Source organism: Psittacula echo, assembly GCF_963264785.1.
Source record: "Psittacula echo genome assembly, chromosome: 4".
Classification (NCBI taxonomy): domain Eukaryota; kingdom Metazoa; phylum Chordata; class Aves; order Psittaciformes; family Psittacidae; genus Psittacula; species Psittacula echo.
This window is the reverse complement of record NC_137738.1, coordinates 12,570,873-12,587,794: the sequence shown is the minus strand read 5'-3', so window position 1 is coordinate 12,587,794 and position 16,922 is coordinate 12,570,873. Positions and strand designations below refer to the sequence as shown.

Genomic DNA, 16,922 nt, shown 5'->3' with positions numbered 1-16,922 from the left:
GATTTAATTTGTAATTTAAGCTGTATGTATCTAAACTGTAGAATTCCTTAAAATCGCCTCAAGGATATCACAACTTCCACTGCAGTCATTTGCTTCTAAAGCAAAAGCATTCTTGTAGAAACAGCTTTATAATTATTATTTATATTCCTAAATGACTTACTAAATCAGCCTTTGATTACTATTATCTGTGTGCTGCCATTATGCTGTGCCAAGAATTTCATAGTTCGCTGATTAGATCATTTGATTTTTATTTGTCTGTCATATTTCAGAAGATAGTTGGCTTGAATAGAGCTCCTAAGTGATATAAAGAATTGAAGATGCAATATTTACTATAAGCATGTTAACGAAACTGAAACTTTCATGTGGACTGAGTCTTGCAGATAAACAGCTCGTCTTGAAAAGGAGGTGGATTCCCATGATCTGACAAAGATTTTGTCTGTGTCATTTGAATGGTGGGATTTTGTCTCAGTCCTTGATGCCAGGCACACCCAAATAGTTTGTAACCCCCCCATCCTGTAATTGCAGGTGATCGCTATTCACGAGTGGTGTTTACATCAACAGCAGGAGAGAATTTATGGAATCTGAATGCAATTAAGTCAATGTGCAATGTAGATAACTTGAGGGTAAGTGAACATGGCATTTCATTTGTTTAACTTGCAGATATGAAGCGCATATTTGAAACTTTGTTTTGTTGCCCGTTGCCATCTGGTAGCATATGAGAGGACTTCACACTGTTCACATCCTTCTTGAATGGTCAGTCAGCATGCAGACAAAGTTAAACAACTTTCAATTGTAAAACAAACTGTACAAGGGAATTTATTTGGTTTTGCTACTAATTACAACCAGAATAGGTGGAAGAGTGTTGCAGGAAGAACTGCCTTAACTTGTGCTGTGTGTTCCCTCTTAGAATATTATTCCATGGATTTTTCTTCTTGTTTCCCAGCAAATAATTCATCTTTTCATGCTGCATCCTCATAGCACATGCAGTTTTCTCTGATACCCAGTTGGTCACTCAGCATTTTCTTTTTCTTTAGGTTGAAAGAGAATAGATTATCAGATGGACATGAGAGGAACATGGATATAGGAGCTAGAAATATAGCCCAGCTAATCATGTGTTAATAGTGATACTTTCAGGGTAATATTAATTTTCTCTTTAAAACTGAGAAAATTAAAGGAGACATTTTGGCCGTGTCTGTCTGGCCCTGTTATTATTTTTCTTGGCTTTCCTTGTACTCAGTACCTTGTGTAGTCAAAATAACTATTGTAATAGCCAGCTTCTGAGCTGACGTAGCTTCTCTTACATGTGTTAGAAGATAGTTGAGTACTCTGATTGAAATCAATGTCTGGTTTCAACTGATGGAAGCTAACTGACAAAAGTTAAAATAAAATAAGCATTCAGATAGTGTATTTATAAAATATAAGCTTGTCACTTGCTGGAATGAATTCCTTTGAGCTGCTGAGTAACCATAAATTTGTGTGAACTGGTGACTTTGCATGGAGATAAAGCAATGTCATTTTCTTCTATTAATAATGATCTGATTATTTCCAGGTTTTTTTCTCCTCCCAAACAAAAAGAAACAGCTTCATATTATACCACTTTTATTTCATGTTGAATATTTTCATTATCAGCTTTGTTTATCATTGCCCTTTTAGACAACTGTATTAATATAGCGAATTCCCAGACTGTTTTCCTTAACAGCTGGCATTTGCTTGCTTAAAATGTTGAGCTGTAGTGAAACATTCTGTAACGGATTTCCCTTGGCAGTCTGCTCACAGGCATTTTGTCCTGGTTAGCCTCTGTTGCTGTAAGTGTTTTTGTCCTCACATGCTCAGGAAATGTTCCTTATTTCCCCATCGGAGATTATTGCACCGGCAGGATGGCTCATGTGATTATCCTTCATCTCTTTCAGTCAGAATGAGCCAGGTGAGCAAAGTACAGTATTTAAACTAACCCGGCTCAGTTTGAATGAACTGAACGAGGGGTAATCATATCGGCACTTCAATCAGGAGATACAGTGGAGAATAACCTTTTACAAGGGTAAAAATTGAGTTATCTCTGCATTTGACCATAGAAGTTTAGTCACATAGACAGCTGGTGCAGGTAAATCCCAGGTAGTATAGATCATTGCAAAGCAATGAATAATAAAATACTTCTCTATAACAGAATGAAGAGTTAATTACCTCTGAATAATCATCTTTTTAATGGATACATTACTCCTGAGGAATTTTGGGGATTTTCCTCCCTATTTGCACATTTTGATAATGATGTATTTTTTCAAATACATTTGAAGTACGTTATTTTCTGAGGAAGGATGAAAATTCTTGAGAAAAGAAAAACCAAACCAAGCACCACGCTTCTTGTAGACGTAAAAATAGCTCTTACTTTGAAAAAAGAACACTTCAGAAAATTAAGTGTTGGCTACTTCAGCTACACCCACAGTTTTGTGCATATTTATAGAGGGGATTGTTGCACATGTTTCTGTGGATCTTTCCTGGAATTGACTTAAGAACGTAGTAATTGAACATCTCATCTGAGCAGAATGACAGTGCATCATGATAGCAGTGTTGATTTTTAGCTAGTAGACAAAGCAAATGGATATGGTTAAGTTTCTCACTTGTAGTTCTGTGTATGTAAATTTATAATAGAAATTAGATACTCAGGGATAAGAAAGGGCTGAATCTTCTTTCATTAATTTTTTTTAAATGCTTGTTACTTCAAAGTGCCATGTTTAAACAATTGTCACGCTTTCTAACAATTCCTAAGCACCTCTAACACTTTTTAAACTCATTAATTGATCATATGACTCTGTGAAGTGCTGTGATGTGCCCCTCTTTTGAAGCCAGTCCTAGAGAGAATGCTGACTTGCACTGCAATCAGAAGCTATCAGAAGAAACTGATGACTTGGGTGACACTCTAGTCTCTTCTGGCTGTAGTTTGTGGTTAAATTCATGCCTGTGTAGGAACCCTATTGTGTTGAAGTAAGTGACAAAGCTTTCTGTATTCCAAGCCAGGAAGATTAGAAGCTATTTTCTGGAAATATAAACTATAGAATTTTAGCATTTTTCTGATGATAAACAGGATTTCAGCACCGACTAGTATTTGCTTTAGCATGAGCTAACAGTATATCCCACGTGTGTTAATTGTATTCCCATCTGCTTGTAACTACTTTAACTGTAGGTTTTACTGACACTTAGGGGCTCCATCCTGCAGCTGCTCAGCATATGGTAGTCCTATAATCTTCATGGAAACTTTATATACCAAATAGCTAAAGGAAGTGTTCTAATTTTTTACTACTTGGATAAGAAGAGCCCTTTTTTTTCCTTCCTGTTAATTGTAGAATGTTTTCCCTATAAACTGTAAACAGTTATTTTATAAACTTCAAAGACTGTAAATGATCTCTGACTGCTTCCCCAAACCCATGTTGTTTGTGATTTACACAGTGTGGATCCATTTGGGCAGAGCTGCCCACAGATCCAGCATGTGCACAGGTTGCACAACTTACTCTCCTTACTGGATCCAAAATAAATGAAAACGTTGCCAGTGGCAGGCCAAGTCTGGCAAAAGCAAAATGGCCTTTTCAGTTCCTTTGGATCACCAACAAAGCCCAGTGCTACAATATATTAGCATTTTACATAGTGTTTTAATGAGCTATACAGAGCTAAATTTTGTATTTTAATTTCTAATTTCCAGCTGCCAGCTCATGTTACTTTATCTTTGGCAACAGCTACTTTACTGATGAATGTGAATGTTTATGGCCTGCAGCAAGTGTTGGAGAACAGCATATAAACCTCATTGTCCCATCTTGAACTTGAATACATAGAGAAGACAATACAATCCTTTCCTCCCAATTTGCCTATTATATCCTCCTAGGATTAACCTGGAAATGTGCCATGAAAAATACAGATACGCTATTCCAGTGCTTCCTTTTATTTAGTAGGTTGTTCAGTTTTTCCTGAGCTTGCATGTGTTAGTGTTTTTATCTGGAAACAATCAAATGTGAATTATCCTGTGTTTTTGGAATGCCAGTTTGTTATTGTTCAGAAACCAGGTGACAAGATTCAAGTCCATATTAAAGCTTTTAGAACCGCTGTGAGAATCCCTAAGTGCAGGCTTTTTGTCTGCATTATGAATGATTGTGCAATTTTGTAACAAAAAAACAACCCCAAGCAAACAAAAAAACCCCAAAGTGGTATATTTTAAACCAGCTACATTTAAAACACATAGATAATGATTTCAGGGCTCACTCCTGTAAGCTCTTAAGCACATGGCTTTATTAATGTGAGTGTATTAATATGTATTCATTCTATGTAACCTGATTAAGACTGAAATTTTACACACGTCTATTTGAAGGATTAATTCTAATTTGTCATGTATAAAAAGCCAAAAGTTCTGGCTTTTAAGGCTTCTATTCCCTGTGCCCTATCAAGATTGAGTTTTCCCAGCTTGGGAAAACTTTCTTGACCTAACCTTGTTACTTAAGAGTTTTAGTTCGATTTTATAGATACTTTCAGTTTTGCCTTATGAGTATTTACTTAAGTCATGCTCTACTGGCTTCAGTTGAATCTGGAATATTCAACTGAATCTGTGAAAGAAGAGTATCCATGTAAGGGATTAACTCTCATTTAGCTAAGAAGAGTCCTTAACCAAAGTGTTAAAATTGCCGTCATTTCTGTAAAGCTCGGGTAGGAGTTCCTAGGCTTTGGGCAGTCCCCTGAGCTGACAACAAGCAGTTGTTCCCCATGGCCCAGCTCTGTTCCCTGCCTGCCCTTGTCCCTGAGACTCCTCTGGCCTTGCTGCTGCTGCGAATTCCTCCACTTTGCTCCCGAGTCAACTCATGGGACTTTGTTCCATGGTGGATGTAGTTTTCAGAGGCATGACCGTTGTTGTGGTGCAGTAGGGATTATTTTGGGGTGCCTAAAGTCAGATGAGGAAGTTGTTATAAAATCGTCACGTCTTTCTGGATAGTAAGTCCCTGACTGTCCTAGGTAGTTCAGTATATGATTCCAAGCAGAATGAAGCTTCATTGCTGTTTATTTTCAGACTTACAACATGAGATAATAAAAGAGAATTACTAGTCTTCAGTCTTGGGGAAAAAACCCCAAGACCTCAGTGCATCTTCAAACAAAAGAATTACAATATTCCTAACGCTTCTGCCAATGTTATGCTGCTGTGACAAGTAAGTGTACTGAGGTACTGCTGCTTTAGTCTGCTGCATGCAAGAGGATACTGATCAAAACCAGTGTGGGTGGAGGTAAGAACTTAAAATGTTAACACAAAAGGACCATAAGGTGAATTTTCATCACTTTGGAATGTTTTATTTGCTTGGTGGATGAATGTTTCTAATAATTCAGACTGTTGCTTTAAACTGGATTTTTTTGCCCTGCCTGTCTTTATACAGATCAGATCCCATTCCCAGTTTGGTGATCTCTGCCAGAGAGCCACTGCTGCTTCATGCTGTCCCAGCTGGACACTGGGCAACTATATTGCTATTCTAAATAACAGGTCATCATGTCAAAAAATAGTAGAACGGGATGTCTCTCACACCCTAAAGCTGCTTCGCACATGTGCCAAATACTACTACAATGGAACTCTGGGGCCGGACTGCTGGGATATGAATGCCAAAAGGAAGGACCAACTCAAGTGTACAAACGTGCCTCGCAAATGTACCAAGTACAACGCTGTTTACCAGATCCTTCACTACCTAGTGGACAAGGATTTTCTAAGCCCAAAGACAGCTGACTATGTCTTACCAGCTTTAAAATACAGCATGCTCTTCTCTCCAACTGAGAAAGGGGAAAGCATGATGAGCATTTACCTAGATAACTTTGAGAACTGGAATGCTTCCGATGGTGTAACAACCGTCACAGGGATTGAGTTTGGAATAAAACATAGGTTGTTTCAAGATTACCTGTTGATGGATACTGTGTATCCTGCTATAGCCATTGTAATTGTTTTATTAGTTATGTGTGTATACACGAAGTCCATGTTTATCACTCTGATGACTATGTTTGCAATAATTAGTTCCTTGATTATTTCTTACTTTCTCTATCGGGTAGTATTTAATTTTGAGTTTTTCCCATTCATGAATCTCACGGCATTGATTATTCTTGTTGGGATTGGAGCAGATGATGCTTTTGTCTTATGTGACGTTTGGAACTACACAAAATTTGATAAACCTCATGCTGGAACCTCTGAGACGGTGAGCATCACATTGCAGCACGCTGCTCTTTCCATGTTTGTCACGAGTTTTACTACCGCTGCTGCCTTCTATGCTAATTATGTCAGCAATATCACAGCAATCAGGTGTTTTGGTGTTTATGCTGGCACTGCTATTTTGGTGAATTATGTTCTGATGGTTACATGGTTACCTGCTGTAGTTGTATTACATGAACGATACCTTCTCAATATTTTCAGTTGCTTTAAGAAACCTCAGCAGAGGGTATACAACAACAAAAACTGCTGGACAGTGTTGTGCCAAATGTTCCACAAGATTATTTTTTCAGTTTCAGAAGCATCTAGGATATTTTTTGAGAAAGTTTTGCCATGCATTGTTATCAGATTTCGATACATTTGGCTTTTCTGGTTCCTTGCCTTAACAATTGGTGGAGCATATATTGTGTGTGTAAATCCAAAGATGAAATTACCATCACTGGAGCTCTCAGAGTTTCAGGTATTTAGATCTTCTCACCCATTCGAACGATACGATGCAGAATACAAAAAGCTTTTTATGTTTGAACGTGTCCACCATGGAGAAGAGCTTCACATGCCAATAACAGTAATCTGGGGTGTCACCCCTGAGGATAATGGTGACCCTTTAAACCCTAAAAGTAAAGGAAAGCTGCAGCTAGATAGCAGTTTTAATATTGCTAGCCCAGCTTCACAGGTTTGGATTTTGCGTTTCTGTCAGAAGCTAAGAAATCAAACGTTTTATTATCAGACTGAAGAACAAGACTTCACAAGCTGCTTCATCGAAACATTTAAGCAGTGGATGGAAAATCAAGACTGCGATGAACCATCTCTTTACCCGTGCTGCAGCCACTGGAGCTTTCCTTACAAACAAGAAGTTTTTGAATTATGTATCAAGAGAGCTATAATGGAGCTAGAAAGAAGCACAGGGTACCACTTAGATAGTAAAACGCCAGGGCCTCGTTTTGACCTAAATGACACCATCAGGGCAGTGGTGTTGGAGTTCCAAAGCACCTACCTCTTCACCCTGGCATATGAGAAAATGCATCAGTTCTACAAGGAGGTGGACTCGTGGATTTCGAGTGAGCTTAGTTCTGCTCCAGAAGGTCTTAGCAATGGTTGGTTTGTGAGTAACCTTGAATTTTATGATCTTCAGGACAGTCTTTCTGATGGTACTCTGATTGCCATGGGTCTTTCAGTTGCTGTTGCATTTAGTGTAATGCTTCTTACAACTTGGAACGTAATTATAAGCCTTTATGCAATAGTTTCAATAGCTGGAACTATTTTTGTCACTGTAGGTTCTCTGGTTCTCCTTGGATGGGAGCTAAATGTGTTAGAATCCGTCACTATTTCGGTGGCTGTCGGCTTATCTGTAGACTTTGCTGTTCATTATGGAGTGGCTTATCGCTTAGCCCCTGACCCTGACCGAGAGGGAAAAGTAATTTTTTCTTTAAGCCGTATGGGTTCTGCTATTGCAATGGCTGCATTGACTACATTTGTAGCTGGAGCAATGATGATGCCCTCTACAGTGCTGGCGTACACGCAACTTGGCACTTTCATGATGCTTATAATGTGCATTAGTTGGGCTTTCGCAACGTTTTTCTTCCAGTGCATGTGCCGATGCCTTGGACCCCAGGGCACTTGTGGCCAGATCCCACTACCAAAAAAACTGCGGTGTAATGCCTTCTCTCAGACCTTTTCAGGAGGCCAAGGAGGCAGAGGGCAAAATAAATCACATCCCATTAGCAAGTATCAGCTGGACTCCAGAAGTCAAAAGCCAGAAATGGAGCATGAGCACTATGAGCTTGAGCCTCTGGCATCACAAACTGGTATTTGTAACCCTGCAGAGAAAGTGGCCTATGAAGAAACTCGTATCTGCTCTGAGCTCTTCAGCAGCAGGCCCCAAAACACATGTATGCCTATGCATTCAACCTATAATAGTGAAGTGAGCAAAAGCATAAAAAATGTTGCTAGTTCAGCTCTGCTACAGACATCTATTGACCAACACACCATATGCCCAATTTTCTCTCAAAACAGGCAGTGTAGCTGTCCTGATGCATATAAGCAAGTGGCAGTGAAGTGGAGTCCACACTCCTGCCAACAGTTAAGCGATGCCTTCTGTTACCAGTGTTCTCCTTCACAGGGATCTGTACAGATCCAAAGCTCCATAGCTCCTATAAATGCTTTACAGCAGGCTGCTGAAGGTTATGTGCATCCGGTCCAGCATGTCCTCCACTGCAGTTGCCTTCAGGGAAGGCTCAAAAGAACGATGACGCAGAGCTCTCTGCCTAAAAACTTTTTCCTCCAGTCCATGCAACAGTTCCAGGCACATCAAAGAATAAATAGGACAGAGTCACAAGCTCATCCAAACCCAGAGGAGAACCTTAGAACTGTTCCAAAGGTAATGAGCTCCTCCCAGTTTGTCTGCCACAATGCAGGACCTCTGATAGTGCGTTGCTCTGAATGTGAGAACAGTGTATTAAATAACCAAAAGGGATTCTGTCAGCAGGCAGACAAGTGTGATGAAAAGGGTGGTACAGAAGCGAACGGGGTTGAAAGCAAGAAAGCCTCTCTGTCAAAGCAAAAAAAGAAAGCTGAGAGCAAGACAGATCAGTGTTCTTTGCAGAATGACCGGGTTTTGAAGGCTGACCAAAATGATAAAAACCATCTGCTGAACAGGTCAGTGAGAGAGGCTCGCTACGAGGGTTGCCGTGAAAATCCCCACTGCTGTAGCAAGGCTATCACAGTGAAGTGCAATTCTGTTGACTGTCAAATGCCAAACATCGAAGCCAATGTGCCTCCTATGTTAATGCGCCCAGAACTTTCCAATGAAAGTTTGTTAATAAAAACACTATAATAAATCTTTAATTTGGGAATCCTGTGTCTTTCTTTTGAAAAGGAAGTTTAAAACACCAAAAAGGCAAATCCTGAATAAATATGAATTACAATTTGCATTTTGGAATGAAACATGTATTTTATAGAACAGTAACATTTATACATTTCATAAAGCCATTACATGTAGTAAAACCTCATGTTGTCCCAAATGTTTTTTTTGCTGTAGCTCATAAGATGGATTATGCTTAATTTAGTTTTTGACCCAGGGCGTTAGAGTTCGAGTTCTCCTTATAAACCATCTCAAGAAATAAAGCATGACAAAGAAACTCTCCCAGAAAAGGGAGCGTTTCTTTTTCCCCAGGGCTTGTGAGGTTGATAATGTTTGGGGTGGGCTGAGATTGCCACCTTTTCAGAGTACGTTATTTACCTTTATTCTACCGCTGCCCTGGCAGGCTTGTGCGTGCCTTGAACCAGCAGCAGGACTGTGACTGTGTTCAGACAATCCTGATTGTCTGAAAGACCAGCTCTGCAGGGTAGCCTGTTTGGGGAATTGCTTTCAAATATTTAGCCTAACAAAATCTAAAGAAAAGCTTTTGGATGTCAAGGGTACTTGTTGCATATCTGTGTATATAGTGCAGTAAAACATTTTAAACTGCCCTTTCTGCCAGTTCCTGTCTAGTCTTTACCGTTAAATACCAGAGAATATAGGTGGAAACATAGTAAGTTAACATTATTTACTTCTCAGTGATGACATAAAAAGTGTAATTCATGTGTATGACACATGTATGTATATAAAATCAGGAGTTACAAAATTGGGCCTTGCAGCACAGAACATTTCCCCCACAAAGTACGGAAATTAGAAGTAAATCTGCTGTGGAGGAAGGCATAGTTAAAGCACATGTTCTAGAGTTACTGTCAGTAGTATCAGATTAAGTCAATTCAAAGCCTCAAATACATAAAATATTGTTCTCTGAGTTTTCTTACCCACGGAAGTTCCAAGATGTAGTTAAAAATCCTGAACTAAACTATGTAACCAAGACATTGGATTTCTGACATTGTGTTTGTGTTAACTGCAGGGTTTAGTCAAATGACAGCTATGGTTTGGTCGTGGGAACGCTTGCTGGTCTCATCATTCAGGGAGAGTGGATTTGAGAGCTGGAATTGTGTAGTATGGCATAATTGCTATGCACCCTAATGACAAATCTCTCTTCATATAATCCTTTAGTTATGCTGATTATGTTGATTTACAATACACAGATAACAGAAGATAGATTTTATGGGCTGATGTGGTATCATGTACTCAGTGTCCTATGAATCACTGGAGGAACAGCCTGCCTTTTTCTGTTGTAATGTCCATGTTGAAGGGATGTAGGTTAGTATCGTACAACAAACCATTTTGGTTTCCCTGGAAGTAGTGATGTTAGTGCTTATATATCCCAGTGACTGGAGTAGAGTAAGAAGTTGAAATCTATATAAAAGCCTAAAATAGTTTTACATGGTTTCAGAAGAGTAGCATTCTTTCTTAGATACAAAATAAAACTCACTAAATTCTTTTAAAATTCATAACTCAGTTTAGAGCCAGTTTCTTTCTAAATGTTTGTAAATGAGTCAAGGTTTTACTTTCAACACCATAGAGGCCATTAATTATAAAGCGCTAAGACTTGCAGTGCTAGCAATCCAAAGAAATTAAAAGGCATAAGAAAGAAACTGGGCTGTTGCTGTTGTCCAACTTTCTTCCTGACCACTGCACCTGCTTGAGCGCAGTTTCTGTGAGGGGTGTGTGTAGCATACTAAGCAATAAATCCTCCTGAAATAAAAGCGATGTTATGATAGTTTAATTGACCTGCAGTCAGACCTTGCTAAAGCAATGTGTAATGCTTATGTAGTGCCTGGCACATCAGCTGTCATTCACAGCTGTGCCTTTGAGGCATGGGCCTTAGGGGAGGTCCCCAGCTAACACATTTACAGAGCACAGGACATTTTGAGCTGATGAGCTCAAAAGTGAGGTTTTTTCTAAGCCAGTTTTCCATAACTGCATTTTGTATAAGGAAGCCCCTTTCGACTGCTAAAATTAATAACTGATTTTATTATGCTGAGGTAAGTGATAGTGATTACTATTGTATTTTCATTATGATTTATATGTTCTTAAAGGTTGATACAGTGGAAAAAAAATGGGGCAGATAAGGAGTTGTGATGTAATGTACTCCTAGAAAAGATTAAGATGAGCTAGTACTTGGCTAGCGTACTTGGCTAGTGAACAGTACCACTGGTGTATTTGCTCTTTGAGACTTTTGCCATTGTTTCCCTGCTAACTGCTTTATTCTTTCCAAATCACTTAGCTGGACAAGGAGCCATTATTGAAATAGTTAATACTTAGTATGTAGCACCGAGTGTGTGCTGCATCTCTGTCCAGTCATGCAGAGACTCTCTAATCCAAACCAATGCAGCTCCTGGAGAGTGGAAAAGAGGAGATGGTTCCAGTGACAGTTGAAGGCTGGTAAGGCTATACATTACTCTATCCCCAGAAAACTCATGAGAGGAAAAAAATACAATTTAATGGTAGAAGGAAGTGTGAAGAGCCGGGATCCCGTTCCATTCCAGGAAGTTTTAACAAGGATCATTAGATCCTACTGAGACGCCTCTCCGAGACTTGCCAATGATTGCCAAGTCCCAAGGGAAGCTGATGGTTCTAGAATACTCTAATTTCCATTAACTGATTTGCTGTCATTGAGGTCCTCCCTTGCACTGGACTCACATAGTGAATCTGGGTGTTTGTGTTTCTTGTGTAGTGCTAAGTGTAGCGCTTCTCTTGTAGGCTGCCCACTTAGGGTAAGGGCCCCTACCACTGGTGCTGGCTAGTACTTCCTTCATGAAGCGATATGGTCCTGGCTTTAGAAGATGCAGAGCTTTATTTCTATGGATAACCCATGCTGGGTTATTTACCAAATTGGGCAGGATGTTTGGTAACTGTTCTGGCAGTGATAACCTGTAGCTTGGCACATGACAGACGAGCTTTATGCCTTTTCAAGGTCTAAGGAAGACTTTACTGTGACTTGTATGTGAAGTGAGCCTTAAAGGTGACACCTCTTTGATTATCCAAAGGAAGAAAGACTTTATGTAGGAAGACAGAGATCTGTTTGTGGCTCTGAAGTTGCTAGTATGTTTTCTTCAGGAATATAGTATACAAACTAGAATCTTCTGGGAGTGGGACTTGCATCTGAAATGAACTCCTTCAAATTCACTTCACCCAGGGAAAAGAAGTTATATTTAATGTATTAGATACCTTGGCTGTCTGTATTGTCCTTACAGCTTGTGTTTTTCAGATTCCAATCACATAGTGTGGGTGATACAGTGATTAGTTTAACAAAAAAAAGTACAATAATTTACAAAAAGTCTTTTAAAATATTACACTAAGCTCAATATATAATCACTCTGAATGCAGGTACCTCATACAAGGTACTGGTGGTTGGGTAGGTAACTGGTATAGTAAATGTAAAAAGGTTTTTTAAGGTACTGTTTCATTGTGTGTTACAAGAAAATTAAAATCCGGCTTTTTCCAATCACCTACAATCATTTTAATTGAATTTTTCTTTTTTTAATTAATGTAGGAGAAATCCTTTCAAATGCTTTGGGTTAGGAACACTTCTAATTTTGCCAGATGGAGCCCTGGCAGTCAGTCCAAGAGAGCTCTAAAAATACAGGTTGACAAATGACAAAAAGTTGAGCTCTGTAAGAAATGTCAAACATCATCAAAATCAAATTTATTTTATTTATATAGAGAATGTTATACTACTTAATATAGGGAGCAGATGGGTGATTCAGGCCAAAATCACACTGACTTCATTGAATTGGACCTTAAATTCTTTCCACATGCTGGCAAGCTATATTAAATTTTACTTCTGCTGTTAATATCTGAAGAGCCTATGCATCTAGCATTTGATTTGATTTACAATGGTACATTGGGATACCATCCTACTAAGTATTGCATATTCCCACAGTGTGACAAAACACTGGCCTTTGCAAAGAAAGCTCAGTCTGCGTAAGTAAGAGAAGCTGGAAGAAAGGCAATAACTTTACTGAGTTCAGAAAAGATCTCCACAGACTCCTCAATTTGGATCCAGTGTCGCTATTGCAGAGCTACCTTCACTTCAATGTTGTTACCCTTTGGCTCTATATTCTCTATGTTGTATCAGTCTGACATCAGTTACCCCGCCTCTGTATCTCACCAGTTCACTCTATCAGAGTAAGGTCTCTAAGGTCTGAGGAGGCTGTAAAATAGATCATGCACAGCTCAGAGAGGCTGCTGTTTTTAGGTCCTACCTTGCTATAACTTCTGAATACTAAGTAGTCTTACACACCAAAGACTCTTGGCTTTGCTGTTTCCCTTTACTTGGCAGCTTGTATTCTAAGGTCTCCACTTTAGAAGGTTGCGTAGACTCAGGTGCTTCCTGGAGACATGGAACTTTGATTAATTCCTGAAAAGTATGAAAGGTATATATAATATAATATATCCAACTTGGGTTTGGATTCCATTTGTTTAGAGTTTGATAAATGTCACTTTACTCACAAATGGATAGATATATTTCATAGGTTTAGTTCTCAAGCTGTTAATTAAAACTGGTGCTGATTTGTTGTCTTAAAAGCAGTAAGGATAACACTTGCTCTCTTGCTGGCTACAATGATGGTAGTGTTAGAAGCTGAACTCTTCCAGCAATGAGTCTTTAGAGCAGATGGGTGGCTTTGCTTTGAGGCCTAAACAAACTTTCTTAAATCCTTGTAAAGCCTTAACCAAAATTGCCTGTAGATTTATCTCAATAGCAATTGTAGCACATTTCTCTGTGGCTTAGGAAAGGAGCAGATTATTCATAACTGACTCTTTAGTAAAGCTGATGATATTACAGTCCCCTGATCCTTGGAAAACAGTGTGACTAAAATATAAAATGATTAATGTCAGACCCTTACCTAAGCCATGTCTTCTGCATACAATAATATTTTTAAAGTATTAGTTAGGAAATGTCATAGTTTAAAGATGGATGACGTACTGAGATTATTAGTGAGTTTATATGTATTTGAAGTCATTTTCAGGTCAGATGAAAGACTCGTGAGGACAGCTTGGTTTTGGATGACTGATGAGGTGTCTGCCCTCACCCACCCCTAGCACCAGGTCACTTGAAATCACCTTGTTGTAACAGCAGTGCTCAGAAGGTGACAGAGGAGCAGCCAGGTACCTGTGGCATGCGGGGAACAAAGGACAGTAGCTGCATCAGCCACATCTTCTCCCTTTCCCTCACTGGTGAAGTTCTTCATTTTGGACTAAAAAAACACCTTCTGTGTGTTGCTCACTGGGACAATAATTCAACTCTAATGGTATAAATCAAAAGTAAGTTAATTGGAATTACTGGAGCTGTGTTGATATAAGAGGGATATCGCAACTGCTGAATTCTTGGCTCATAATTCCTAGTATGCTTTAGTGTTTGGCCCTAAATCCATTTTCAAAGAGAGAAGCCATGGATGTCCTTAAAGCCCAGGTAAAAATGAACAGAAATTGGCAACTGAGAGCTGAGTGAACTCAGCACTGAAAAGATTGACAGCACAGAAAGATGAGTTTAACAGTGCTTTGAGTGGAAAGTTCTGTTGGTGCCATCCTGAAGTAAAAGGTTAGGTACTCTCACTTTTTCTTACAAAAATAGTCTTTTTAAATATATAATTTTAAACCTATCTTTTAAAAATGTTTTAATTATCTATTTTATAATATGGGATAGTATTTTCCCAAATATTTTCCAAGTGATCTGATCAGGCTTGGCTGAACATCAAACATTTTTCCTAACATACTCTCTTTTCAATCTGACAGAACTTGAACTCATGGCTGTCTTAGCAGCAAAGCTGTCAAAACCCCTTATTCACCCTTTCTTCTACTCTGTTCTTAGGTAGGGTTTTGTCCCATCTGACCTTAAAATTCTGGGCTTTTCTTTGATGCCCTAACAGCATGATTTCTTTCCTGACAGAGTACTGGATCTGTTAAGTGCCAAATGTAGCTTAATTTGACACTAATATACACTAGAGGTAGCCAATTTTCTCTGCATTTCATGTAGTCATAAAACTGCATATAGCAGGCTTTCCTCTCCTTTTGTTGATTCCCCTTTGTCTTAAGGTTTTGAAATACAGCTTGTGTAGTTCTGTAGCATAATCTCTTTGATCCTTTCTTATTAGCTTTATTAACATTTGGGGGGTATAATATGTCGGCTTTTTAGCACTTCACAGCAGTATTACACTACTAACACGGCAGAAACAGAAAGTACTCTTTTACACTGTCACTAGTTTGAATACTTCAAGATGTAGGTAGTTACATGATTGAAGGTATTTATTTGGCGTAGCACTGGAAGAGTGTAATCTTTACAAAGATGGGTGTTATGAATTTTGTAACATGAATGATAGACAATGATTGACTCTCACCTTCTTTTGTGTAGCGTTAACTTCACACAATGAAATGTAAGAAGAAATAATTCAGGAAGTATTAAGCAAAACAGCATAAAACTAAAGTACAGTGGCTTCCCAGGAGGTAAGCTCTGCTACTTTCTCAGTTCTATAAGGACTTCTAAATCCACCTAGCTTAATATGTCTCAGGTGAACAACACAGTGTTGTTGACTGACAGTTCATGAAACTGTCCTCTGATATCTCTTGTACATGATACAGACAGAGTAAATGTCTTGAAAATGTGTATAAACCATAATATTTGAGACTACCATAACTTTTGTGATCTTAGAATAATGAGCATGAAACAGAGTTGCAAACAATAGCATATAAAAGATGGTTGATGTTTAATTAGGGAATTGTAAACTTCCATGTATTTGAAATCAGTGGTTTTTGAAAGGGACACATTCCATGAAGCTGTAATAAATCATAGAATCATAGAAACTGTTTAGGTTGGAAAAGACCTGTAAGATCATCAAGTCCAGTCCATTCACCACCACTCTTTGGGCCTGGCCAACCAGCCAGTTTTTTACCCTGCTAACAGCACACCCGTCCAAGTCATGTTTCTCCAGGAGGATGCTGTGGGAAACAGTGTCAAAGGCTTTACTAAAGTCTAGCCAGACAACATCCACAGCGTTTTACTCATCCGCTGAACGGGTCACCTTGTCATAGGAGATCACGTTAGACAAGCAGGACTGCCTTTTGCAAACCCATGCTAGCTGGACCCGGTCACCTGGTTGTCTTGTATGTGCCACATGTGGTGGCACTCAAGATGATCTGCTCCACAATCTTCCCTGGCATAGAAGTCAGAATGACAGGACTATAGTTCCCCAGATTCTCCTTCCAGCCTTTCTTGTGGATGGGCATCCTATTTGCTAACCTCCAGTCAGCTGGGACCTTCCTGGTTAGCCAGAACTGCTGATAAATGATGCAAGTGTTTCAGTGAGCACTTCCAGCAGCTCCTTGGATTTTTATAGCTATGAAGTTACTGACATTCAAACTGATTGTTTGGTCTTTCACTTCACCCAAGTTAAGTGTAAAAAGTAGCCTGATCTGCTTCTGTTTTTTGGTGCTCTCCAAGAAACACTATGCTCTTATGTTTAAGTTCATATTTATTTTAAATATATAAAATCTAGAATAATATGCCCAAGTCTTAAACTGCTATTATTATAAACTGATGTTTAATACTGTTATGACTTCCATTTTTTTATAAATGGTTCAACACAATAGGGACATATTAACTCTCTTTTCATTTATCATATTTAGTATTTCATGATGCCTTTAAAATAATGAATTTGAAATGCTAGGCCTGGATGCACAGATGATTCAAAGTACCTACAGCTAGGTTTAAAACTGTTTGAGATAACTGGGGGAAGAAAAACCGCAAAACACTTTGTAATAGTAAAACAGAAGCAAAATACACTTGAT

The 16,922-nt window shown here is 38.8% G+C and overlaps 1 protein-coding gene across 1 annotated transcript in view; it reads left to right on the top strand.

Annotated features, from left to right (window-relative positions):
• DISP1 (dispatched RND transporter family member 1) overlaps positions 1-9,044 on the top strand; it is a gene marked incomplete at its 3' end in the record, with an annotated part of 56,794 nt that extends 47,750 nt beyond the window's left edge. Inside the window, exons 8-9 of the mRNA XM_080616051.1 lie at positions 526-623; positions 5,400-9,044. Coding sequence (XP_080472177.1) covers positions 526-623; positions 5,400-9,044 — 3,743 coding nt within the window. The remainder of the gene's footprint in view (positions 1-525; positions 624-5,399) is intronic.
• Between the last annotated feature and the right edge of the window lie 7,878 nt (positions 9,045-16,922).